This window comes from Oenanthe melanoleuca, chromosome 1A (assembly GCF_029582105.1).
Source record: "Oenanthe melanoleuca isolate GR-GAL-2019-014 chromosome 1A, OMel1.0, whole genome shotgun sequence".
In the NCBI taxonomy this organism is placed as follows: domain Eukaryota; kingdom Metazoa; phylum Chordata; class Aves; order Passeriformes; family Muscicapidae; genus Oenanthe; species Oenanthe melanoleuca.
This window is the reverse complement of record NC_079334.1, coordinates 20,903,545-20,931,246: the sequence shown is the minus strand read 5'-3', so window position 1 is coordinate 20,931,246 and position 27,702 is coordinate 20,903,545. Positions and strand designations below refer to the sequence as shown.

Here is a 27,702-nt window from a genome sequence, read left to right as displayed (position 1 = left end):
AAATCTTGACAAAGTTTTCCCTATAGTACCAAATACCACAAGATACAGATTATACAAAGTGTACAAATTTTAATAAAAATACAATACACCAGGGTCATTTGTGTTTTTCACTCTTCAAGAGTTTTCTGTTGTACAGAGGACAAAGCTAAAGGTGATCCCCTTCTGTTTCTTCAAAAGCAGATCTAGCCCTTCACCACAATGCTCTCAAGAGTGAAGGGCTGGAAAGAGCCAGTTATTCTGTGCTGCTCACAGCAGCAGATGCTTTAATATGGGCCAGGATCTGAAGCAGGATTGGACTGCTTCCCTCCTGGGCCCTTCCTATTTCCAGGCTCATTGGGATTTGTCCTAAGCTGTTAAAACGTGTTCTGGCCGGGTGGTCTGAGAACGTTCTGTGCCTCCTCTGCTGAGAAAACCCCTCAATGCACTGAGAAAAGATCTGTAAGAGACAGACTACCTTGCACAGGCACATCTGGGGAATACGTGGCAAAGAGGCATGGGGAGAAAAACCCTCCTCCATATCCCAGGATTTAATTTACTTCTGATTTGAGGCTCAGCCACAATGAGGGACAGCTCACTTTCAACTGTCCTAAGAAAGAAAAGCTAGACTTGGAAGTAAAAAATGCCTCTTCTGTAATTTTAAAACTTTCCTGTTACAGAGCTGAAAAGGCCTGAGTCAAATGGTATTTCAGTTGTTCTGCCTACCTTCACAAGATAGCCTGTTTCTACAAACACTTAGAATCTTCCTGGTGTTTCCTTACAAAATGCCCATGCTTACTACTATACATAGAGTTGATTCCTGCAGGAAGTGAGGTGAGGCAAACTTGATTCACATTTTCCACACGCTGTTGGCTGAGGGAGGAATTTTTGCTTTTAAATTATGTATATATATATAAATATATACACACACGCACAGAGAAATATACAGGATAAATTAAAATCTGTTACAGATATTGGTAAAAGCTAAATACATGTGATATGAACACCACATACACATACATACACACAGACAAAAGCCTAAACAGGAATCAAGTGTTCTCCTGCGGCTCCTCTTCCAGAGGAGCAGAAAACCAAACTCCAAGTATGTGGCTGGAAGGGAGGAAAACCAGTCCAATCAACCTACATGTGCCTTATTTGGCCATAACTACTTCAAACTGGCCACTGGTCACTGCCTTGCAGCAGCACCACAGCTACTGCAATAGTGCTGGTGAGAGGGATGGGGGATGAGCCATTTCACAAAACAGGTGCAAGATGGGCAGAACCAATCCAAGTTTTTCCCATCTGCTTCTCTACTCCTTTGCATCAAAGCAGGCTGACCATGCCGTGGAAAAATCAGCAGGAGGTTCATTCTCTCAAGCCAATGCAATGGGTTGATACATTGTGCTAATGATGATTTCAATATGAGTCTCCACAAGGAAAAATTGAACTTGTCATCTTCACTTCAAATGCCAGCTACCAGACCAGCCGACCAACACTGACAACTTTCAGTAATAACTGACTGAGGAGTAGGGGGTGGAAAAAGTGGCCAAGAGGCAAAAAACTATTCAGCTTTCCCCTCAAGAAGTGGGTTTCAAACAGAAAAAGAGTTACAAATAGGGCTGGTGAAGAATTCAGTTCTATTCCTTGGTCCAAAATATATTATCATCTCTACCTGCCCAGAGAATATCAATACTTTAGTTTAGGCAGGGATATCAGGAGACCATCTGGTCCATCTCCCTGTTAAAAGCAAGTCCAACTAGAGAAGGCTGCTCATTCAGTTTTTGAGTATCATCAAGGAAGGAGAGTCAAGAACCTCTCTGGGCCACTTGTTTCAATGACCTTTCTCATGGTGACAGCTTTCTTCTTTATATATCAAGAAGTCCCTTCTCTGGTTGCTTTCGCTACTAAATCTGAATTTAAGGCGAATATCTCAAAAGCTTTCTGAATTCTTCATACAAAATACTTTCAGATTGGAGGACATTTCAACCACCAACACAAAAGAGTTTTCTCAGCTTAACTTCACAACTTTTCATAAAATACAAGTCAAATAGTTACAATCCTATGTATATACTATACACATATAAAACTTAAAAAGCCTCCACATGGAGCCCTTCAGGAGCGCCGGTGTAGTGCATGAACACAAGTCAGTTCCAAAGAGGTTGAGTACATCTCAGGATCCTTTCCCATCAAAGTCCAGGCATGATGTAGGCAATGTTGTCTAGTGTGTTTGACTGGGAAAAGAAATTCGGTAGGTTTTAGTGTCAGGCACAGGCGAGGGTACTAAGCAAATTCACTTGTGTTACAAGTTATCATAGGATGAGACAACCAAATCTGCCTATTGATCACTTCTAATAGGGTGTCAGATGGCAAAAAGAAGTGCCCTTCAGTTTTTCTTGAAAAATGTAACAAACAAAATTCTGAGAGTAGGGATCCTTCTCATGCACATCAGAAAAAAAGACCCAGCTATATGTTTTTCAGATGCAGTGTTTCAGTAAGCTCAGCCCCGTGGCTGGAGGAGGCCTTAGGAACAGCGCCTTTAACTGAGAGATTGAGGAACTGGATTTGCACCAGCTGTGATTCTAGAATTTAGCAATGCCATCTACTGTCTCAAACAGAAATTGCAACACAACCGCTGGGGTTTAGCAATGTCTCAGAACACCACTGTCATTCTGTACCTGACTGTGAAAATCAGATTTATCATCAGCTCCTGAGCACTGGTTTCCAGAAGTGAAGGGCAGCTGCCATAACTCACCTAAAGCTCCACTGCTCCTTATAACAATAAGTTGATCGAGTTTCTAATAAGCACACCACTGGTCATGTGGCGTCACTTCTCTGAATAAACTTGGCAAGCAGAAAGGAAAAAAAGCATCCAAGTTTTTCCATGACTTAAGATGGGAACACCCCATTGACTCAGCTTTTGTGCACAGAGCCAGTTTGTGGGTGTTCACAGACTAAATTGTCAACTGTTTTCCTGTTGTTGACAGTCCATTCTCTTAATGAATAAACGTTTGGGCTGCTCTATTATGACATGTCAATTCATATCCCATTTTTGTTGCCCCCTCTGCCAGATTTGGTTTTAGTCTCTTAACTTTTGCAGACTGTATTTTTTTATTTTTGCTCCTCTTCTTTGCTGCTTTATTCATGTCTCCTGTAGGATGTATGACTTCTGATGGCTGCTGCCATCTTAATCTATGTCCACATCAGGCTACATAGATGCCACGAGCTGTTGCTAAATCAGAGTTCAATACTAAGAGTGGCTTAAAGTGGGAAAGAAACTGTAGTTATGCAGCTCCTAAAACAAACTATTTTTCTTTCCTCAGCCACTTGTAAAAGGTCCTACACCTTAGGACATTAGGAATCCTGAGATCACAAATTTTTTTTATGCTACTGAAGGAAAAACAGCTTGTGTGATAAAGAGCAGCTAGAAGGTGGGTTTTGTTTTTAAGGAGAATTAGAACTTTCAAAGATATTGGTATACTTTTATTTGATTCAGATTGATTGACTCCATCATGACTAAAACAGGACCTGCCCACACTGCAATCAATGCTACAAGTACTAGGTCAGTTGCCAGTGGGAGGAAAAAAAAGGTTGCACACTATTGTACAACGGTAATATCTGTAAGAATTTCAATAAAGATGCACCTGTAAAAGACCATAACCAAGACAAATTTTCTTATTGCATTGGAATTATAATAATGTTACACTGATTATTCAAAAAAAAGCTCTATTTGGACTCTACTGAAATTAACAGTGCTAGGAAGAAAATAATCACAAAGAACTCACCAAAACATGCTTTGGGCATCCATTTAACTCGGGCAGTTGTGTGGTCAGACATGCCAACGGGCCCAAAGCACAGATGATCGAATCTAGGAGTACTGACAAACTTCCTGAAACAGCCACCATTCCCTGGTAGTGAGGAAAGAAAAAAATGGGATAGGGATGAGAAGTGGAAATTTGGCTTCTTTCTTAACTGTATCCATTCTCATGCAGATACTGTATCGTCAGCTCCTCCAGTCCACTTTCACTATTTACACAATAACAAAGCTGTGCCTTGTGCTTCACAGAGAGACTGCCGGCTCAAAAAATTTAGAGTTCAGTAGGCAAAGAACTGGTAAAAGATAAAGATAGGAATCAACAAAAAACATCAGAAAGTTGTCAGTTATATAAAACACTGATCCCACAAATTTTTGTAATATATCTTCTGTGCCATTTTGTACAATCTATTTTTTTAACTACATGAGTCCTAATGGCAATAGTTGTTTTATTTCTGATGTTATAAAATTCTAAGCCTATAGCAAATGCTTTAGTCATTGATATACTTTCAGGAAAGGGAATTTGTCTGTGTGCTTTTCTGGGCTCTGGTTGTTCCTCTCATGATCTCAATCAGTCATACCAAAACCAAAATGTAAGAACATTTATTTCACTGTTGATAAAATAAGCAAGCATAGTGGGGCGAGATTATCATGCTACTCATAAAACACAGTGATATTACTTGAGACAAATATGCTTTCTTCTTAGAGGCTGGGCTGAGTTCTCAGAATGTGAATATGCATTCACAGAGTCACTGTCATTAAACACCAGGAAAGCATTAAAATGTGACCTTATGTTAACAGGTAAGTTGAAACAATTGTAGCCCCAGTCCAAAGCACTGGCAATATGATACTGCCAGAAAACTAGACAACATGCAAAAAAATTCTTGGGAAAGGCAGATAATTTTCTAAAAAGCAGAACAATAACAAACTGACCAGAGACTGACAAAATACCAAGGAAGTACCAAATCCAAGGTGAACATACAGTAAGAAAAGACTGAAGAGTTTGCTGAACTACAAATTGCTTCCAAGGACCTAAAGCTGCAAAGCACCTGCCATTCTTTAATGCTGACTGTTTACTGAGTCCTTTTATTTCACTGAAAATAAAGAGTGATGCATCAAAGAAACAGGGGATGCCACCTCTAGTTTCTCTTCCTATCAGAAAACCACTGGATAAACTTTTAAGAAAATAAAATAATCATCCCCCTGAATGCATTGTGTAGATTACAGGACATCACTGTGACATTGCTGGTTACAAGCTCACCTCTGTTTCCTGCAGTCTGTGTCCAATGAGGCTCAGAGATTCGCCCAGCAACTGTAAATGTGCAGCTACATCAATGGGATCTGTCTCAGGGGCTTTGGCTGGTGAGGAAGGCACCACCACAGTGCTGGTGGGCGATTTTTTGTGAGGAGAAATCACTCCTGTTGGAGAAGCTGGAAAACACACAAATTAAAATTCCATATTTTACTCACAAGCCTATTCATTTACTAAAGTTCAAATCTCATAGGCATGAGACGCTAAAATAGTTCTGTTGCCCCAGTCTCGTAGTCTTTGGAGTTGAAGCTTTTTTTTTACATGTACAGAGTATCTACCTCAGCTGAATGCAGCTGGGGAGATCTGGTATCAGAAATGCTAAACCACAAACAACTCATCTTCCCTCTAGCAGCAAACTAAACCCACTAGAACATCATTTCTACCTCTTCTTATTTTACATTTCAATTCCTAAACTGCCAAAACCAATACCATTCTATGAATCGTATAAGGACATCTTTGTGAAAAATGCTGACATCACTCTTGTTCTCACAGAAAAGTTGATTTCACTTGGGATTTAAATGTCATGCTTTGTGAGACAGCAGGTAGGGAGGAGAAGCACAGGTAAGGACCTTTGTTTTTTGTTCCACAGGTGACACTACCTTCCCTGTGCAAGAAAAGAGATGACACAAATAAAGTGCAACAATTACCTTTCATTTTTGGTGCACCATCTGAAGATGATGCCTTTCTCTTCACAGTGGTGGCCTCTGCTTTATTCTGCTTGTGTTGGAGATACTGAGCTTTCTGTTTCCAGATCTGTAGTTGCCATGGTAAGAAAAGAAAGATTCATAACATTAGATAATTGTTACCTGATGCCAGGACCTGGAGGCAAAATGATGTTACATAGCTAGGAGGTGAAGCAATCCCATGAGAAGAAAATGAATGCTTTTGTTTGCAAGGCCAAGATTTCCATACTTTCCACCTTTACATGCTTTAAGGATATAGGTAACATATTTCAAGGCATTGTGGCAATGCTGCCAGTACATTCTGATCTAAGCACCTAGTTCACAGAAATAATTTTACAAAACATCTCACACAAACTCACCAGTTTATCCTTCTCAGGTAGCTGCTTCCACACTTCTGCCAGTTTTTTACTTAGCTCTCCAAAATCTGGCAGAAAGAAAGAAGAAAAATGTTTAAAACAAATTTGATCATAAAATCCTGGAGAGAAATAGGATATTTACTGGCCCATCCATACACATTTAGGAAGCAAGCCACTTTACAACTGGAACTCTCCACACTGTCCTGAAAATGTGCATTCCTGTTACTCTTTAAAATGAAAAAACCAGCTGATAGCAGGAAGATGAAGTCACAGTGTATTTACAGGAAAGGTAACTCTTTAAGTAAAGAAAGAGCTAGCAAGTTATCTAAATTCACAGCTTGGTTAAAATAAAATTATAATACAATCATGAAATCCACTCCTGTCCCCTTTGCCACCTCTTATTCTAAATAACATTGGCAGATTCTTTGCATTATGTCAAAATTAAGAAGTTGGTCTGAAACAGAGACAATATGTTCTGCCAATTAATCTGATTGTTTTAAAATCAACAGAAGAGAAGGCTGGATTATTCCCTTACCTATCCCAGGGTGCTCAGACACAATATTTGTACGATATTCCTTACAGAACACTTGATAAGCAGACATGTTTTTCTTCTTTGGCTAGTCAGAAGAAGAAAGGAAACAAAGATTTTTAATTATGATGAGACCTTCTCCAATTTAATAAGAGTTTGGCATTCATTAAAGACTTAAAGAAAGATATGGTACTTAGATCAGGAACCTTAAAAAGCAGTCCTTTACATCTTCTGGCTGAATTTAGTCTTCATGAAAGCACAGGAATCAGCCAGAACCAGTTTTAGTACACAGCTTATCTTGCAAAACTCAACAAGCTGCTATTCTGAATTCACAATCAACATACAACTTTGTTAATATATCTCAGTTTCAAAACCTATAATAAAACCCAGTATCTGTTATACTACTCACAGTAGCTATTACAGACCTGTCAAAACATTTTAGTCCTCATGACAATGTTTTGTTCCATTCCTTGCATCCTTACAAAGTACTTCTATTTGACAGGAAAAGAGACTGTGTGGTACATTGACAGCAAAGGTATTGCAACTGCTGAGCTATGATCAGGGAAAAATTCCCAAACAGAATAGGATAATGGCTGAACAGATTTGGGCTCTGTCCATTTCCTCACACAAAGCATTATTTCTCTAACTGAACATGAACAAGCTGCTTTCCCCCATTTACTTACACAGCTACAGTTATCTTATTTGTAAACTTGTTCATATGCTAGCTACCATTTCTGCTACTCATATCTTTATGTAGTAACCATGGAAAACTGAATATATAAGTACAGGACAAAACTGGGAACATGGTAGTCTATTAGAGTTAGAATTTCATTTGAATACAGGAGTAAATGGGTAAATATCATCAATTTTCAGGTAACAGTTTGATTCCTTGTTACAGGAACTTTGATCAGTAGTCCAAAAGTCTGCCTGGGAATAGCTAGAGGTAGTCACATTAGAAAAAGATGCAGATGTGCTTGGTACATGACCTGCACCAAGCAAAATGAAGTATAACTTTCCCAGAGAACCTCTACTGGCTAAGGATTCTCTGTGCCACAAAGCCAGAAGAACATATATTCCTTTTGCTACAAATAGAAATCATGGTGGCTGACACATTTTTCCAAACATGCTTAATTTAAATCATTGATAATTGGCATCAGTTATCCTTTGTTTCAATTTAACATGCTTTTGTAATGGAATGCCTAGTTCACCATTACCCACAACCCAATTTCTATTTTCCCTTCTACTTGTCCTTACTTTGTCTCTTTCTCTTTCCTTTTCTCTTTCTCTTTCTTTTTCCTTCTCCTTCTCTCTTTCCTTTTCCTTCTCTCTTTCCTTTTCTTTTTCTCTTTCCTTTTCTTTTTCTCTTTCCTTTTCTTTTTCTCTTTCCTTTTCTTTTTCTCTTTCCTTTTCCTTCTCTCTTTCCTTTTCTCTTTCCTTTTCCTTTTCCCATTTCTCAGCCTTGTCCTTCTCCTTTTCTTCCTTTTTCCTCCTCTTCTCACCTTGACCATCTGAGTGAAAAACAGCAGAAGGTGGAGGGACAACATAGGGGGTACTGGAAGGTGGTGGTGACACTCTTACTTCTGCTACTGCCACAGGAGAGTGCCCAGAACTCTTTTTAGACTTGGAGTGCTTCTTCTCTCTGTGTTTCTCCTTGTCCTTTTTTTTCTTACTTTTTTTTGACTTTTTCTTCTTCTTGATTTCCCGGTAGGAGTCGTCTATCACCAGCTCTCCAGCCTCCAACTCTCCACCAGAAGAAGAACCAGATTCTGGTGGTGCTTCCACACCTGAAACCTCATACTCACTTCCATGGCCCTCTGAATGAAGGGAGGTGTCAGCACCAAAACTCTCAGAAGGCGGATGTGAGTCTGGAGGTGCTTTGTGCTTCTTCCGGGATGACTTCAGGAAGCTCTGCAGATCGTGCCCCAGCACGAATGAACCTTGTTCATCTCTAGCTGATTTCTTTGAAGATTTCTTTGCAGCTGCTGGTGCTGAAGAGTAGGATAAAGAATCATCATCTGCTGCACTACTTTTCTCTTTTGGTGAAAGGATGAGCTTCATCTTCAAGCCATCAGGTTCACGGAGAGTAAGTGTCTCTGTGTTCACATAAAGAGGTTTCATTTTTTTAGATTTGTGGGAGCTGCTGTCTTCCACTGAGTGCTCCCCACTGCTCCCACTCAGCTTCTTCTTGGGATGCTCCTTTCTACTTTCAGAATGGCCAGAGGAAGAATGAGATGATTTTTCAGAGGTTCTCTTTGAAGACTTTGAGCTTGTGGCCAAAGGTGAGTTGATAGCCTTGAGTAAATCCATGGATGTATCAGCTGAGGATGGGCTAGAAGCTGCTTTTTTCTTCTTCTTTGATGGTAGATCCAAAGGTGAGACACCTGAAAAAGATCAGAGAAATGTACATTGAGATGATTCCCTTAAAGATGGCGAAGAAGGGAAGTGAGAATCCTGTGATCCTTACAATTACAGCTGACAGATTTACATCCTGGCTTAAACAGAACCACAGCAGCTCATCCACAGCCTTACTGATACAATTCAGAGCCTGTGACACCTGAGCTGGTCAAGTAATTTAAGGAAGGGAGAGACAGTAGGAAAACTCCATTTGTGAGTTGTGAAATAAAATGTTCTGATGAAAATACATCTAACTGAAATTACATCTCAAATGCAAGATTTTCATTATATTTTTAGCCAAGGTGAGGCCAATGAGTTGAAAATATGAGATTTTCATTCTGTAGACAGATTTTGATGAAAGATGAAATTGCAGCTTGGCTTTCTCCTTCTATTGGGCCAGTAATAAATCCTAAATGTGTTAAGTGTCTATGAGTTGTATTGTCATTTTCTGGCCAACTTATTAATTGTGAGAATAACTGAACAGAAAAGCATTTATTTTTCAACCTCAGACATTCTATTTTTATAAATTCAGAGGAAGTTATACTACCTGTAATTGTAATTAGTTTGTAATGCAATAGGAAAACAAGAAATGCAAATGTCAAATGGGAAGGTGAGTGACCCCCTAAAATGGCAATTTTTTAAGACAGACTCTGAAAATATAATTCCGTAATCTCTGCTGTCTGGTGCTGATCAGTGTCAGGTTTCTGATTACTTATTCTAAGGCAGGTTGATGTACTCTCCTCCACAAAATTGATGACACTGGTTTAAGAGCATCCTTTCCTTAAAGTCATGATGTGTTAGCCCCTTCCCCTGCTTGATTATTACATTACCTCTGTAGCAGAACTCATCAGAGGAGTGCTTTCTCTTCTTTTTGTGAGCTTCGGTCCCTGGAAAAAACTCACTGTCCTGGAATAAGAAAAAAAAAAAAAAGTTGCTGACAAAAAGGAGGGAAATTATATAAGAGTCACATGGATTATTAACATAAATAAAAACTTGTAAGAGCTGTCAAAAGTTATTTGTACTACTGTAACACCAAGGAACTGTACACATAAACCAGGATCATTATTTTAGGTGCTAAAAGAAAACCTACTCTGTCCCCAAGACCACACAGTGAAGGTTTGAAGTAAGACAAACCACATGTTACAGATAGGTGTTGAGAATACAAAAAATATCATTAGTCAGGATTGGTTTCAGCACAAGTCACCTAATTGACATTGAACTTTCTGTAGGTAGAGCAGCACAACAGGACTCCAAGGAAACTGAAAGACAGATCTCTGCAGGGAGACCCCCAAGTGAGAGGAGACACATAAAAGAAAAAGCACCTTTGCAAAGTGTTGAGATATGGGCAGTGAAAGCCATCACTTGGAGATCAGCTGCTAAGTTGATAATCAAGACATCTACCCTTTAATAAACCTGAGAAATAACTTCAGATGCATAACTGTCAAGCCTTGAAAACAAAGGAGAGCATTTCATTCTTACTATGCTGAAAAAGTAGTAACAGGAGGTACAATGAGGTGACAACTAAAATGATGGGACAAAAATATGTCCTTAATATGCCATGTCACCTAATTATTATCTGTGTCTTGATCAATTTATGAATCTGAAACTACTCTAAAGAATTCCAAGTGCATGGTAGATTTTAATTTTAAGCAAGTTGCTTTCAAGATGAAAAACAACCTAAATCATTAGACAGTCACCTTTGAGCTAACAGCAGAAATTGTAGCTCAAAAAGGAAAGCTTTGAAGAAACTTAAGTTGCCATTATGTGTTTCAAGAGTTAAGGCCCCAAAGAGGTAAACAGGGCAAGTTCATTCTTCTCACGAGCTATCGTTTGAGGCTGTCTGCAGAATCAGGAAGGCAACAGTGCAACAGGTAATATTCTATCTATCCTTTGCTGGCTATTTATACAACTGTAAATGCTAAATTTTAAAATGTCTGTAAGAAGTTATTCATGTCATTTTCTTACTTGCAAGGTTCTACATGAACACTAGGACAACATTCCTACTCCCTCGTTTTCTGACGTTAGAAAATTTGAATCAGGGATTGATTCCCTTCCTTTTCCCCAGGAAAGTTACTGAACAATACAGAACATGATTAGCTGCTCTTGCTGGCTTCTACATCCATTTCTAAATAAAAAAGAAAGGACAAGAAACTCATTCCACCCCATTCCACCCCATCACTACCTTTATGCATATCTTTACACCTTGAACCTTTTCTCTGAGGGTTTCTACCTGAGCTGTGATCTCGTTTTCCTCTTGCAGGAGATCCTTGTACGAGCGCTTTTTCTCTCGCTGTATCCTGCCAGGTGCCAGCCCGTCATCAGCACTCCGGTGACTCTCTAGGAACTCTGATTCGTGGGAAATGGGAAAAAAGGAAGAAATTAAATACCACATTAAGGAATGACAGACAGGTGGACCACTCCTAACAGAGGACATTGGCACAGAGTGATGCACAAAACCCAACAAGCACAGAGACCTGAAAGGTAACAAACAGTCTGTACTGCCTGACCAGAGGGGCTCAGTGCTCTAAGACAATCATTCCATATTTATTCTCTAATGCCTGTATGTTCCTTCCTAAAGACAAGTGGACCTAGAAATGTTAACCATGACTAAATGTATCATCATCCCCCATCCCCTGTCCCACTGCCCTGGAAGGGAGAAGAAAGGCTGCAGTGGCAAAGTTCCCCATGCAGAGGGTGTCTGCATTAGGAAATACCACCCAGTTCTCTCAAGTTCTAATCCCAGTACATTGCACCTGGAAGTCAAGGGCTTGGGATCCTCCAGTAATTTGGCCAGGTTAAATTTAAGGCTGCAAAGGGAACCCTTTTTAAATTTTTTTTTTTTTTTTTTTGTGCAAATCCCTCTGAGATTATGAAGCAGCCATACCTTCTTTCTTCTTGGAGCCATCATAAGCCATGGTGGTCCTGCAGGAGCCTGTGAAAGAGTTGCCACGTCTGTGCTCCTTCCCCCGTTCCCATCTATAGGAAAAGGTCTGAGAAACAGAGAATGAAAATAACCCTCCCATAAAGAAGAATCACTATGTACATGAGGAAATTTTCTTTGAACCAAATAAAGTTTCTTTGGAAGACAGTGGGAAGGGGAAAGGAAATGAGTGGTCACTGCTCAGACTTGACAAATTTGGGGTTTTTAATAAAAATAGATGTTGTATTGTTTTAAAGATAGAAAATACCACCTTTTTCTCATAAAATATCTGAATCACTGAACTAATTTATTTACGAAAATAGAAAGAGTGTGAGAAGACAACTGGGTTTGATTTTCATGACACACAAAACTGCACCCAAACTGTGTCAAAGCCATTTTTTGTCAGGAGCCACTGTAGCAAAGAGTGGGGTGTTTAAAAGAGATTTCAAACCCTTGAATCTCAGATGAAGTGAAGGAAAAGAAGGGACCAGGCAGAAGGAATTAAATTACACAATAATTATTATTGTTTTGGGGTTTTTTTTTACACATTTTGTATTAGAGGTGTGTATCCTTCTGATGTGTTTCCCTGTGCTCCCACTGCACCCATTGTGTTCCAGGCTGGAAGAGGGGATGGAAGAGAGCACTCCTTTCATCCAGGCCTGCAGTAACCCAACCTCTGCCGTCAGCTTTCAGTCCTCTCACTGCACCAGCTAGGGGCATACAGGACAGTGCTGCTGTGGAATGGCCACACTCTGGTTCTCTCAGAGCAAACAGCTTTTGTTCCTCAGCCAGTGACCAGCTCAGCAAGAAAAGATCCACGTTCTGCTCCTGTGGGATTAATCCAATCGCTCCCAGCTGCCTTTGTGTGTTACACATGCACATGTGTTAACATCCAGCCACAAAGACCATGCAGTCTGCTCATTCCAGCTGTCATGGTAATCTCACCACACTGAAGCTACATGGGAATATTTTGGGAGCAGGGAACTTGTGCTTGTACATCCCCCATGCAACTGGATTTTATAGACAACTGGCTGATGCTGACAATGTACAGCTCATTCATCCTACAGTGTTACTTAACTGATACAATAAAGTCACAACTAAATCAGGCTTGTGGGTACACAGCAGATGCCTCTGTTTAAATTCAAAGGAATACATGTTATTTCTTTAGGTTTTGGGAAAACACCGACTGCAGAACATCAGGTCAGTATTCTGACCATTATCTACTGCTGGTAGCAAACACGATGATTCTACCTACACACAAGAGCACTGCATATGCACATGCAGACAGCATTGCACTTGGCAATAAAAAAGAGCATCTTGCCACTTATGGCTCTTGGTCCTAAACCAGACATCGCCAACATTTTGAGCTGTTTGTCAGACTTAAGTGGGAAGACACAACATCAGAGTATTGTGCTCAACACGGTAAGGGCCTCATCCAAACACTGCTCAGCAAAACAAAGCTGAAGACAGTCATTCATGAAGGGATGACCTGGAGAGTCTAAGGTTTCTTTGTGCCTATATGCATACCTTTCAGTCTCTTTTCAAATGTTATCTGCTTGGCAGGTACAAAGATGGTAGATAATGCCCAAAGGCGCTCACAGCCCAGACCTCCAATCCGGCAAACACAAAAGATACCCTTAACTACTCTCATCCTGTAAACCTCTATTAGGCTCCCCTGCTTCAAATTCCCGGGTTTCAGCAGGGATGGCACAGGCTCAGCGGGGAAGCTCTCCCTTCACGTGTCCCGTTCCTTAGCGCACACGCCTGCGGGTTCAAGGCCCAGCCTTGCTCCTCGGCAGCCCGGGGGCCCCGCACGAACCCCGCTCCTCGGTCTCGTTCGCGGCTCCCTCGCCCCGTGTCCGCCAGCGCTCCCGGCCGGGGCCGTGAGGGCAGAGCCGGGACCGCGGGGGAACCCGCGCGCAGCCGAGGGCGCGAGCCGCGGCACCGGCACCGGCCCGTCCTGCGCATGCGCCCCGACACCCCCCGGAGCCCGGACCCGCCGCCGCCTCCGTTCAAAGCGGGCTCGTCCGCCCCGCTCCCGCCCGCGCGTCCCCTCACCCGAGCGGGCTCCAGCCTCACGCCAGCCCGCGGCTCCGCCCCTGCAGCAGGTCCGGGCGTGCCCCGACTGCGGGCCCGCCCAGCGGCGATACGGCCCGTCGGCGCCGAGCCGCGGCCGCTGGGTGGGGACGGGCCGCGGCCGCCTCACTCGGCCCCGCCGCTTCCCGCCGCGCCGCCGCCTGCGGCCGCCATCTTGGGCAGGGAGATGAGGGACCCGCGCCAGGGCCGGCCAGCCGAGCGCCGAGCGCCTCCAACGCGGCAGCCGCGGGCGGGGCGCGGCTTGCCGAGCGCATCGATGGCCGGAGCGTTCCCGTGCGACGCGCGGGTGGCACATGCCGGGCTCCTGTGCCCGGCTCTGATCCCGGCCGCCACCGTGGAGGGATGCCCACCGACCCCTGCTGCGCGGTCGCGGCACGGCGTCTGTTGCTGCCGCGGTGGGTCAGTGGGAAAGCGTGAAATTTGTTATTAAACAGTTACAGAGCACGACTGAGGAGCACGCTCGGCACTGCCGCCTGTGAGGGCATCCCTAACCCTCGCACCCATTCGTACCGATTGTCAAAGGGGGCGGCCAAGAGAAAGGCAAATTGCCCCCAGCGTCTTCGAAAGGGCTCATTCGTTCTTGCAAAGGCTTCAAGACAGAGGTTAAAAAAAGCTCAGGAAACAGCCAGGTCAGAAAAGAATCCTTTTCCCCACTAGGTTAGCCCTTCTTCACTCTGACCTGTTGGGAGGTTCAGCAAACCTCATTTCACTGTTACCTTAAATCCCATAACCTGTACTGATGCAAAAGCTGTCTTTTTGTTTAGGTGCCGGCGGCTCCTCCCGTGGCTCTTTGGCAGTCACAAGCTGTCTGCAGACTACAGTTCCCAGCCGTGGCCGAGGTTAGACCTGACCCATCACAGACAGGCCATTCCCAGCCCCTACAGATCCTCCTTCTGGTTCTGCTGATGCTTTTGTGTCCTAACAAGTACAGAATGATGACAGTAATTATTTGCAGTCCAGCAGGGCCTAGAGGAGGAATTTGAAGAGAATAGAGCCCTATGCCTGTTATGCTGTGTGAAAGTGTGGTTTGATCCAAAGTGAGGGGTACAGCCTGTACACACAGATCAATGTCTGCAGCTGTAACACATCAGGGTAGAAACTCACCAGCCCCTAGGCTGAGCTCAAAGCCTGTGCAGATGTTCTCATGCATATGCACATGTGCTACAGGCAAAACCAAAATCACTTCTTGCCCTCCAGGCTGTAACCGAGGGAGGACTCACCAAGGTGGACAAGTGCCTCTGCAAATTTATGACCAGGATCTTGCCAGAGCTGAACCTGACATGACCTGCTCCTTTACTTCTGCTTATTGATGATGTTTCTAGGGGTCTCAGTAGTGGATTCATACCCCATTTAACACTGCAGAGCACAGCACAGCAATTCACAGTTACTGTGTTTTTATTGTCTTCAGCTTTCTTGCTCGTATTACAGACTGTACAAAAACATCTATGGACATAACAGAAACATCAGTTAGCTCCTGGGAGCTCCTGGCCTATGGGTCAGGTGGAGGCAGAATGGGAGCAGTCAGAAGAAGCTGAGAGCATGGTTGGGAGAGGCTGTGTGCAGCCCAAAGAAACAGGGATTCAGATTGCTTTGAAAATTGAGAGCTTAGATTAGCCTGCTATTTGATGATAGGAAGCATTTGGTAATGATAGGTAGTAAATGCGTGGGGATGTTATGTTTAATATTCTGCACCCTAGAAAGAGAAAGCATTTGAGCTCCCCTGCAGTTTAATGTTTTTAGTGCTGGATGGTTCATAGGTATTAGATTGTGTCAGAGCCTGTGTGTGTGTGAAAGAGAATGAATTTGCAGGTGAGTTTGCAAAAATGAGCATCTAGCAGGATACTTGCACATAAAGCCACTGAAGCACCAATCATTCAGACTTCTCCTGTTGAGATCTATCCAAGTTTCTTTCCTCCCACAGAACAAACATAATAGTAATAATAATAGGAATTGTAACAGCAACAACAATAGCACACAGTCCCTTCTACTGCACTTCTCATCAGCAAAGAAATGCTCAGAAAAATTAATTTGAATCATTCCCATTCCTCAGAGCTCATAAAGGGAACCAGCCAGCACAAAACACTGGCATTTACTGGGTGCTTTCAGACAGCTTAGCCTTTGGCTTTTCTAGAAAAGCCAGGAGTCTCTTTACACCTAGATTAAACAGGTCAGGTATGGAAAATGTCAGAATGCTGGTAGCAAATTTAAGAGAGTCACAACCCCTTCAAATCCTTAATACTTGATAGAATTGTTTCTTTGTACTCTGGAATATAAGAGGTTGTAGTGAGGGAATCAGAAAATCAAACAGTCCCTATAGCTTTTAAGACCTGAAGTGCAGCTTCAGTCAGTCTCAGACTGTTGTGAGAATATTGCTTATTCCTTTTGCTCAGAGCATCTTGCATTCTTTTGCCTACATCCTTGGGAAAGAAACTGCAAAAGGGTACATGGTATGTTCCTTCAGGTGTCCTCTTGGCTGTGAATTACATATTATATAAAATGCTCTTGGCAGTGCAGAACATTTTAGTATGTGTGTATAGTTTCCTGTGCTTAATGCGAGATTAGTTGTGTACTAAGGACTTTCTGCCCATGAAGCCACCCAATCTGGCCTTGCTTTCCCCAGTTTATTTCCACCATGCCTCCTCATCTGCCTATTTTCTCCTGACTGAACAACAGTCCAAACTGCTAGATTTTGTAGCCTTCTTTTGTTTCATTGGGTTTTAGTACTTAGTTTTGTGGTGCTTCAAGTGCAATGAGTATAAGAGGAATGAATAATAACATGAGCACGAGCTTATAACCTAGTTATGTACTGAATTAAATTCCGCACTCAGAGCTGTGTGAACAATTATCAATTTTACCTGTCATAGTTTTGCAGCTCATAAATCTCTTTTCACTCCTGTCACAGTTTCTTGTATTTTTTCCCTAGATTCTGAGATGATTTGGCATTAACTGGAATGGGACCTGGTACAAAACCTCTGCTCTTACCTATTGAAGAAAAGCAGCACACAGGAAGGGCTACTCTTATAGCACATGTTAGTTTTGTTGCTTGTTTTGCACAGGCAGTGTTACTCTTCTCTGTGCCCAAGACTTGTGTGTTACCAGCCACCTTCAACAGGAAAGTGGAGGAAGTGGCCATGATGTCACTGTGTCTTCAGGTGTAATGAACCTTACTTGCTTGCTTGCCAATTGCTTCACCCATATAATTTCCTTAGTCTTATTTATAAGAATGCAGGTGTCTCCTCTTTGGATTCAAGGACTTGCTTCCTTAGAGAATCAAAACTTCAAAAAATTTGTTATGTGCATTGTTTTGGTGTTGGGGCTTTATTTAAATTACTTCCCATTTGTCTTTGCTTTTTTTTTTTTCATGCCTCTTAATCTTTCAGTTCAGTCATTAATGAAACCACAAAGGTGTGTGCATTCATTTGTAATGTCAATAGAGCAGCCTGAATGTTCCCTGGAGCCACAGCATGTCACAGTGGGAACACACCTTCTCTCCCTGCTCCTCATGCTGCACCCTCTGTATTCATGCTGAGAGAGCTAAGGTGAAATGGGAGGTCAGTGTCCATCTGGTAGGGAAAAAGTGCAGTGAACTATAGTAGGATTTGTGGGGTCTGGAGAGGAAGAGCCCGTTCCTGGAAGTGGAAGGGGAAAGAACTATACCAGGCTGATACACAAAAAGGAAAAGCTAAATGCAGGCAATCAGTCAGCATTGAGTTTGCCTCTTTTCACTGATTTTGCTGTCTTCCTTCTCATCACCTGCCAGGGAGGTAGAATTGGTTTAATCTGAGCTTCACAGAGCCATGCAAGGCCTATTGCATTGCTTTCAGCACTGAGGTCATCCTCCATGCCTTGGCCTGGAAACCTTGCTGGTGTCTGGTCCCATAAAACAGCAGGCATTCATCTCTATCTGTATTCTTGGTTTGCATTTTCCCTTTTTTCCCTTGAATTTGTTTATTTATTTAAATTCCTCCTCTCATGCCTTGATTCCATTATAGTCTTCTTCTGTACAGGTCAGACTGACCTTCTCTTCTCTTCTCTTCTCTTCTCTGTTTATACATTGTAGCATGATCCTTCACCTTTAGGAAAAAAGGCCTGTAACTCTGGGGTGCTTCATTCCTGCAGCTTTCTGTTTATGACAGATACAGAGCGTTGACATCTGTTCTGTATTGGGTAGCAGAAATTACCATATTACTAATATTTCTCTCCAGATAATGTAGATGGCTCATGGCTATTTCTGTGGACCAAGCCTGCATATTGCCTCTGCTTCTGGCTACAGATGCCACTGCTGGAGAACAGAACTTTTAGGAAAAGCAGTTTTTCACTGAACAGCTAGAAAGTGGCAGTGGAGTTTGCAGAGGCTGGCAACAGGACAGTGCTGCCTGCAAAATTCTTGAGATGCCAGCTGGGGTAATGCCAAGCTTGTGACTGTAGTGTGCTGTGGTCTATGGAGCTGCTGCAAAAATATGGGCAAGAGGCAATGTATGGAAAGGGCTCCAGACTCACCAAGGCTGGAGTCACAGTAAAGGCAAGGAGATGTACTGATGTGATGAGAGATGAGGAATAACAAATGTTATGAATTGCAGAATGTTGGGAGAAATTGATGGTTTTGCAGGACATTCTATGTGTTTTACATAACAGGTAATTTTCAGTGCTTTCAGGGTCACTGGATAAGACAACATGATCTGAGTCATCAAGTGCTGTTCCCTGCTATTGTAGGCCCACTGTCATTCAATCCCTTATTGTAAACTGATCAGTCTTTATCTTTAAAGTAATCAAGTCTCATTCCCCCACAATGCTCACTAAGAGACTATTCCAGAGGCTCTTTTGTCTGATGGTTAGGAAACATCTCCTAATTACCAGCTTATATGTATACATGGTTAGCTTGCATTAATTTGTTCTTGTGTCAAGATCTTATTTTAGCTAAAATAATTATTGTCTTTTGTTGCTGTTTTTGCACAGAAGTATTTATAGAGAGCTGTCATACCTGCACTCATTCTCATTTGCAAATAGAATATGTCTCTCAAAGGAAAGAAAAACTGTACTGCATGGAGACATCAACCCCTCTTTTCCCAAATTTGTAAAAGCAGTTAGCCCTTGGTATGGGGGTAAATATAGCTGGTCAGTGATACAGTGACTGTTTTTTATGATTGAACTATTGTTTGTTTGCAAACTTGCTTAAAGAAGCCTCACCTCTCACTGTGCCACAATCTGAAATAAAATTTAATCAAGCTCACTTATCTGGGTTACAGGAGAACCTAAAAATAATGATCTGTGGCATCACTGCCTGGTACAAGAGAACTATCTAATGGGGAATTCTGCAGTCTAGACTGTGGCTGAGCTCATGCTGGGAAAGATGGGGGAATGAAAGGCCTCTATAAAATGAATTTTAGCTGTGCTTTGCACCAAGCAGATAGAAGAGTTGTAAAGCTGAGCTTAAAATTTTTGTGTGAAAACAGTATTGGTCTGAAGCATAAGTACAAATGTGGGATACACTTGAAATGAGAACATTTTCTTTGTAATGCACATCAGAAACCTTCAGAAGTTAAGGTGCTTCAAGATGAATCAGAGTGGAAGCTCCTTCAGCTCGTTGTTCACTGCACCGTGCAACATTTTGAAATTTCTGCTTTTCTTTCATCAGTTACTCTCCAGATGGAAGTTGAGGGTTTTCAATATTGTCTGGGGATGCTGAAGCTGTGACAGTCTGAGAAGCAGTTTTGACCAACCTCCCAGTGGCTCTCAAATCCTTATCATGTGCCTGGGCTGTGTACTGATCACTTGTACACAAGGGAGATAAATTGTTCTCTCAAGAAGTACTGGTCCCAAATAAGGCACATGGGTCTGTATTCCCCACATTTATCTTGATGAGAGACCTAGTGAAGAGTTTGGTGAGTTTCAGTCATTATTTCAGAATGGGGGAATGTAAAAAAAAAGCCTGCACAAAACCTGTTGTTTGTTCCTATGCGGGATATAACAGTGTACTTATATAGAGAGAAGCTGAGAGATTATATCAGTATATATCCCAGTCATAACTCCTTTCTTTTCTTAACAGTACCAGCCAGGGAAGGCTATTGAGTATTGGTGCTGCACTTGGAGCACAGAAAGAATGGGATGTTTTACAGTCCTGGATTCAATTCACGGTTAAATGTCTCAGGTAATGGAAGCGTTTACCACATCACTTGAGAGCATTGTATTGTCTGCTAGATTTCATAAGCAAGGAGTTTTCTTTTTTATTTAGTTGAGCTGCTTGCTTTTTTTGAAGAAATAAATGACCAAATAAAAACCAAATCTGAAACCTCCCCCACTGAGTCTATTTCAGTTGTTGCTGTTTTCTTCACATTTTCCTCCTTGAAATGCATTAGTTTCCAGTTGAAGGAACCTGAAGAAAAGATGATTATTACCAAGAAATTTGCAAATTAGCACAGCTCAAAACACCCCCACAGCAGTGTTCTAGTAAAATAGGTGAGGCTGGGCTAAAACCTCTATATATTTATTTGGATCATTCTATATTTGCATTTAGGAATCACATTACTGAGCTAAAATTTAGGACTCTTAAGACACATTTGTCCTGGAAACAGCACTGGTAAATTACAAGCTCTGATAGGTGGGAGGATGAGGACAGTGTCTAAGCTCTAATAAGGAGAAAAGTAACAGATTCCTCCATTTCTATTAAGTGCGTTTGCATATTTTCAGCACATTCAACAAATGAATGGTTTTGTGCTTGGACAGAATTAGTGGTTAAAGAGAAGCAAAATGCACCAAGTATGGTATGTGGGATATTGCAGTGCTATTATGCAAATTGATGCTCTGTCTTCAGCAGGAGTTTTCAGTTCAATTTAGATTTACTCCAAAGGAGGAGAAGAGTGTGTTTTAGCCTGACTGCTGGGATGAGACTATGCATGGAAAAACTCCCATATAAAGCAAGATTGAAGCATCAGTGAAAAGATGGAGAAGGGATGGAAAATGTACACCATGTAAGGTAGAGTGCAGAAGATGTGATCACTAATCACTGAGGATTTTTTGTGAAAGGAGAAAGGAGAGTTTAGTGGAGAGGGAAATAACTGGTTAATTGAAGCTTTGTGCTATGGCAAAAAGAGGCAGTGGAAATCCCTACTTTCAGGTTTCTTGGAGTACAGGAGTACAATTTTAAATAAAGGTGGAAATTTCTGTGTTAATTCTGGTGTAATCATTGTAGTTGAAAATACACTTTTTATTTAAACTCTTCCATTCTGGAAAGCAGAGCCCTGCCATATTCCAGAACAGAAATCGAATTTGAATTCTGAGAACCTGTCAAGTAATGCTCATGGGAGAAAAATGATCACATAAATGTCAAATGCATCATTTTTTAAATGTTCCTGCTCTGGTCATTGCTAGCGGTCATGTCTCAGCAATATCTTTTGGGCTGAACGTGGATCTACACAACATTATTTCCATTATGTGCTGAAGACATCCAGCACTGTATTTTTCACCATATTCCTCTCTTTACTGCAGGCAAGTTCACAGTTTATGTCTGTATTATTCTGCACTGCTAAGCTAGTGCTACCTGCCAAGATTTACAGCATCTTCCCTTAAGCTCAAACAGTTATAAAAATCACTAGATGGCAGCAGTGCCATTTCTGGTCTCCTGTTGCCCTGAACTCCTGGTCACAGCTGTGTGCTCTGGGGTGCTCCCTGTAGCCAGTTCCCAGCTTTGCAGGGTATGCAAGGCAGCTGTGCCTACCAAGAAAATACTTGCCTCTTCCTCAGCAAGAGATTTTTGTTCTCCATTTGGTGCCTTCACAAAGGCTGAGTTTTAATGTATGTTTCCCTATTTTTCCCTCAGATTCCTTGTTTTTCTCTGAAATTGCCCAAATTTGTAGCTTGCAGACACTGGTATATGCACGTGCCAATGGCTGTGCTTTTATGATATGTTATGGTATGTTCTAAGCAGTGCAAGGTAACTAACTTAGTTTGGCTCAGAGCAGAGAATATCCCTGGAACCAACAGAGGTTGACTCCATGGCTCAGGTATGAAACTGGATAACAGGAATTTGTTAATAGCACTATTTGTTGTTGTTGCACTCTTGCAATTGTCTTTGTTCAACAAAATGCTACAAGTAAAGTGCTAAGAGGGCAGAAATACACTGAAGAATTAAAAAAAAATCAGATTCAGCAGAATCCTCAAGTTTCCCAATTCAGGAATTTTCTGGGGAAAGGAATAATTCCAGTCAGTTCTCCAGCTGCAGACTCTGAGGCTCCATAGCAGTGTGATAGATGGGTGCACAGCCTGGCTGGTGGTTATTTTGCTTGCTTTCCAAAAAGTCTCACCAAACTTAAGCAGTCTCCGGGAATCCTTTAGATGTCCATGTAAAAAAACGGGAAAAAGTTTCCTCTGGTGGTCGCAATCTGGTCTTTGTGGGTTCAGTTCCTTCCCTGTCTGCTTCAAAGACAAGCTGAACTCTAGGGCAGGGGCAAAAATGAAAGGTTATTGTGATTCTCCTGGCTTGTTTTTTTAACAGATACTCCATCCATCCCCCTCCACCAACCAAAAACCAATCCACATATTTATTCCTCATAATAAAGTTCTTTTCAATGGAATTTTAGGTCTGGAAATAGACCAAGGCAACTGTGTTCAAATGCACTGGGAAGGACATGGCTCTTTTCTCTTGTCACAGATTTTAAGACCACCTTCACCAAATTCTCACAAAGTCAAAAAAGTGCTGCTGTGTTCTGCAAAAAGGCAGATGGGGGTATCAAAACTGAGGGTCATCAAACATAATTCTGGATAGAGATTCTTCCAAGGTCAGCTCCTCTGTAATTTATTAAAGTACTAATTTCTTTTTCTAAATTGATACTGGGGGTTGGTGCATCTGGAAACTCTCACAAGATTAAGGGCTTAATTCTTATTCCCACAAGTTCCTATTACAATTTGGTGGTGAAAAGAATCCTCCAAACTGGTGCTAATCCATTAATTTTTGAGGCCATTCTTTACACAGCCAGAGCTGTGGAAAGGTAGGCAGAAAAGGAGACCATTTTATGTGTTTGCACACCCAAATATACATTTTGGGTTTCAAATTTTCACTTTCTCATTCTCCCTCCTACTTCACTTGCTCCATGCTGTCCTTCAGCAGGGGTTGGAATTTTGAAATGGATTTAAAACAAGAATACATGCTCTGTTTTATTATGAGCATATTTCAAGGGGAAAATGGATTGTATTTTTATTGGACTGAATGCATTCTATTGCAGCAACTTTTATTATTTTGAAACAAAGTTTTGTTATTCAAACAAAAGCTTAAGTGGTACCTACTATGCCAACTCCAAGCATTTTTCTACTGTTCATTTTTAAATTAGCCTTTAGGATTTATTTGACTAAATCAAGCCTCAGGAAAGAGAAGCTTGCAGGGGGGAAATCACTGCATTAGAGGTGATAAAATGAGAAATGAGAGAGATGAACATCAGTGCAAACTCATCAGCATTAGAATAAACTCAGAAATAGACATTCCTACATTTCCATAATGCTGTCAGCTGCCACTACAGAGACAAGGATCTATTTCCTCTGTTTATACTGCTGCTAACTTAATTTATAGCAATTTATTGTATAAAAGTAGACAGTAACTTGACTGGCTGGGAAAAAAATCCCCTTTGTGCTGAAAATAAAAATGATAATGCACATAATAGATTTCTGAAAGTAATTTGAATGGCCAGTTAAAACACAAGGTGAGTTAGATATATTTTTAGTAAATCTCAGCACGAATTGCCTACTTTCATATGCACATTTGCAGATGGATCGATAAAGGGCAGACATGGGACATTTACTTTGTAAGATTGGATGGGCCCAGGTTATTCACCACTTGCAGGTTTCTTTATTTTGCTGTGGCTGCATGGGGGGATGAAGCAAGAGCAGAAATGGGCACAATGCCCCCAGGGCTGAAATCAGGTGCCTATTCGTGATCAGCTTTGTGAGAAAAGAATCTGACACAGCCTTGTCCCAGAAAAAGTGGGCAGTTCATGTCATTTCTGTCCAGATGGTGGAGAGGATAAGAAACACCAAGCTTTCCACAGCTTTCAATCTAAGGAAGTATCTGTAAGATACTTTTCAGGCAGACACATATATGATTTTGCTCCAAACCAGCTGACACAAGCCCCAGACTGGAGGCTTTTTTTAATGCCTGTCCCTCATCTCAGTGTCTCAGCTCAGACTCAGCCCTGTGCTCACCACCGCTGCTCCAGGCTCAGTCTGGAGCTGGTGGCATCCTGTCAGAGCAAGCTGGCATTGGTTTGCAAGATACCATGAAGACATACCTAGAGGTGGTGTGATCTCAGCCCTTTGTTCAAGCCCATGGCCTGACCCTGTCAGACCTGCCCTGCTCTCAAGCAGTGGTCCTTGTCTCTAAATTCCCTAAGCATGAATCTGGACCTTCTCTGTAGCAAACAAGCCTCTGGGTGAGGCTGTTCCTAAGTACCTTTCTGGCCCCCTTAGAAGTAGTTCATGAGTCTCTAGGGGTGCATAAACCAGACACAGAAAACATGGCTCTGGCAAGTCTAAGGGATATAATCATCAGCCTGCAGGTAAACATGTGCTTAAATGTTTTGCTGATCAGAGACAAATTGCTGAACTGGGGCCTTGGGAGATGCCTTGCAACCACAGTCACTCCCTTTATGACAAGAAGCTGATCTTCAGACTGAGGTGGAATGCTTTTCTCTTGCAGCATAACCTGGTCTTGCAGGGAAAGGGACGATAGGACTGGCAATAGTTTGTGGCAATCTGTGCTCAGAATTAAAATATATGGGAGCAAAATTAGAAGTACTGTCACTGCTGTGCAAACTACCAGGTTTGAATAAAACAGGGGATGAGGTAGCTGAGAACTGAGTTGCATGGACCAAGCCACAAAAGGAGAAGTGTGACACAGAAACAGCCAGGTCTGGCACATCTGATAAGGACTTTGGGTGGAGAGAGGCATGAGGAGTTTGCTTGATATCAGCTTTCTGTCTCCAGAGAGTGCTGGTCCAGGAGAATCTCATATCTCAGAACATTGTCATGAGCAAAAATGAATCCCCTATCACACCTGGCACCACAGTGATCCTGCTGCCTCAGTAGCATTCCCAGTGGCATCCCCAGTGTTTCCAGGATAACAGGTGTGTTTGCCCTCATGTGGATGTCACTTCAGAGCTGCAAGGACTCCAATGATAGCATCTTTCTCAGCCCAGTTCTTTCCACATCTCCCACAGTTTGGAGGCCTCCAATGTGCTTTCCCCTGAGCAGCTGCAGGTTGTCACCACATCCTCACCTCCCATGGCTGTGGAAATTTCTGGGGTTTGTGCTGCTGTGCAGGACCAGCTTGGAAGAGGACTGACAGAGTTCCCTCACAGGCAGCCTTTGCATGGACTCCCTCCAGCATGGCAGCTCCCCTGGCATACACAGAGCACCCTGTGAGTCCCAACTGGATGGTGCAAAAGGCCGGTCCTGAAGGCAAGCTCTCAGGCTGGTACCTCCTGCTTTGCCTGTGTCAGTGCCTCAGGATCAAAGCAGTGGTTGAACCACTTTGTTGATGCTTGTGCTGCTTCACTTGTGAGCTTTGTACAAATAGTTGCTGATAAAACAAAGCTGGACTATGTTCAAAGGTCAAACTAGTTCCCTCTGCATCAGGCCCTGGACCCCTTAATTTGTGGCTAGTGGAGGCTTATCCATCTGCTAGCCATAAACTCTTCCTGCTGCAGGACTATTCTGTATTAAATGTCCCTGCTCCACTCAAAGGGAAAAGAGGAGACAAGGGAAGTGCTGAATTTAGAAGGGCTTTTGATTTAATATCTCAAAGCTTGGGCAGGGGTCTGTGAGACTCCTCATTCTAACTGAAATTTTAGGTTAAGAAAATCAAGCTGTTGATTCATTGACTCAGGTCTTTAGTTCTGCAAACCAGCAGGGAATTGATTTATAAAAGGTGAGAGTCTAGGACAGCCTGGAAGCCCACATCATGAGTAAGCATACAAAAAGATTTATGAGAGTGCAAAAGGATAATGCTTCTGGTCCTTATTGGTTTTTAGCTGCTTAAATACCACAGTAGGTGTCAGAGGATTAATAACTTTGAGGACCTGCCATCTTGCTCATCACTGAAAACCTCCTAATGGGGTTAAAAGAGCACAGACAAATGTTCTGAAGTTTGGCGTGCGTCAGCACCTGTTACAGCCTCTCCAAAATCATACAGTCAAACAGACAACACTGGCATGTGCCACAGCATTGTGGGAAGGAAGGGAAATGTCACACTGTGAGGAGAAAGGTGACAGCTCTAAGACATGGTGCCATATGAACAGGATGCCAGGCTGGTTGTTGGAACAGGGAACTAGACAGAGGGTGAGGAGTGACACTGAAGTAGTGAGCGTTGAAGTGCGAAGCAACACACGTGTCAAGTTGAAATCCTCTCACTGTACAGGATGTACCAACACAAAAAGAAACATTGCCTATGATTTCAAGCCTGATTGCTGCCCCTTGAGGGCCTCAGCATAACAGTTTATTATCAATGTGAAAGCAAAAGCTTCCTAGGAAACATGGTTAAATAACGATTTGAACTTTAAAAGCTTTGATCATAGGGATGATTTGTGTCTACTTCAGCCCAACTTACTTAACATATAGAATAGCTCATGACAGCATTTTTGATGATACATTTACAAATCATTTTCTGACCACACATCAGAAAGAAATTAAGAGTCATTTAGCAGTGCAACGTAATGCATTCAAATGCAACACATACCACACTACTCGGCCCCTCTGCAGGTTATAAACATCATCACACACTGCATTTGAATAGCTGCACTCTCAGGTCTGCAGAACTCCATGAGGTTTGCCTTCAAGTGCAACCCTGCTCTGAAAAGCAGGCTCTAAAAAGCTCATTGTGTGGCTCTGTGTTTATTCAATTGTTCTAGTCCTTGTCAGACCATAGTGCTTAAAAGAAGATCACAGAATTGTAGTGGTATGGGTTAGAAGGGACCTTAAAGCTCATCTCATTTCAGCCTCTCTGCCATGGGCAGGGACATCTTCCATTGGACCAGGTTGTTTAAAGCCCCATCCAACCTTGAACACCTCCAGGGATGGAGCATCCACTGTTTCTCTGGACAGCCTGTCTACTGCCTCACCACCTCACAGTAATTTATTCCTAGTGTCTAAACTCATTTGTATCCTCTTTCAATTTAAAGACATTAGCCCTTGTCCTACCACTACATAATCCTGTAAAAAGTTCCTCTTCAGCTTTCTTTAAATTTATACAGGTGCAATAAGGTCTCCCCAGAGCCTTCTCTTCTCCAGGTTGAACAACCCCAGCTCTCTCAGCCTGACTTCATAGGAGCAGTGCTCCATCCCTCTGATCATCTTTGGCCTCTTCTGGACTTGCTCCAACAGGTACATTGGATGCCCCAGAGCTGGATGCAGCACTCTGGGTGGGATCTCACCACAGCAGAGCAGAGGGGCAGAATCTCCTCCCTTGTCCTGCTGCCACACTGCTCTTGATGTGGCCCAAGATAAGGTTGGCTTGGCCTGCAAGTGTGCATTGTAATGGAAGGATGCTTCCTTCTGTTCAAGGAAGATGTCCTTATCCTCCTGTTTCTCAGCTCAAGATGGGTTCAGAGAAGATAGATTGTCTTTCCATGTCAACTCAAAGAGG

At 42.3% G+C, this 27,702-nt stretch overlaps 1 protein-coding gene across 2 annotated transcripts; it reads right to left on the bottom strand.

Annotated features, from left to right (window-relative positions):
* Positions 1–508: 508 nt before the first annotated feature.
* On the bottom strand, positions 509–14,243 carry HMGXB4 (HMG-box containing 4). 2 transcript variants are annotated; one of them, XM_056481849.1, is made up of 11 exons: positions 14,040–14,243; positions 11,946–12,051; positions 11,292–11,407; positions 9,892–9,967; positions 7,922–9,048; positions 6,674–6,755; positions 6,142–6,206; positions 5,747–5,852; positions 5,049–5,218; positions 3,759–3,881; positions 509–2,207 (listed from the first exon to the last, which is right to left on the bottom strand). In XM_056481849.1, exons 2-11 carry the CDS (start codon positions 11,974–11,976, stop codon positions 2,163–2,165), a joined length of 1,941 nt encoding a protein of 646 aa, XP_056337824.1. In that variant the 5' UTR covers positions 11,977–12,051; positions 14,040–14,243; the 3' UTR covers positions 509–2,162. The 2 variants fall into 2 exon arrangements, with proteins under 2 accessions (XP_056337824.1, XP_056337825.1); XM_056481850.1 differs by lacking the exon at positions 14,040–14,243 and adding an exon at positions 13,509–13,925.
* Positions 14,244–27,702: the final 13,459 nt, after the last annotated feature.

Coding starts and splice junctions, on each gene's coding strand:
- HMGXB4 (XM_056481849.1), bottom strand. CDS start 11,976: ATGGCTTATGATGGCTCCAAGAAGAAAGAAG. Junction 5,219..5,746: donor TGGTGCACCAAAAATGAAAG/GTAATTGTTGCA, acceptor TGTGTTTTCCAG/CTTCTCCAACAGGAGTGATT. Junction 2,208..3,758: donor GATGCCCAAAGCATGTTTTG/GTGAGTTCTTTG, acceptor TTCTTTTCCCAG/TCAAACACACTAGACAACAT.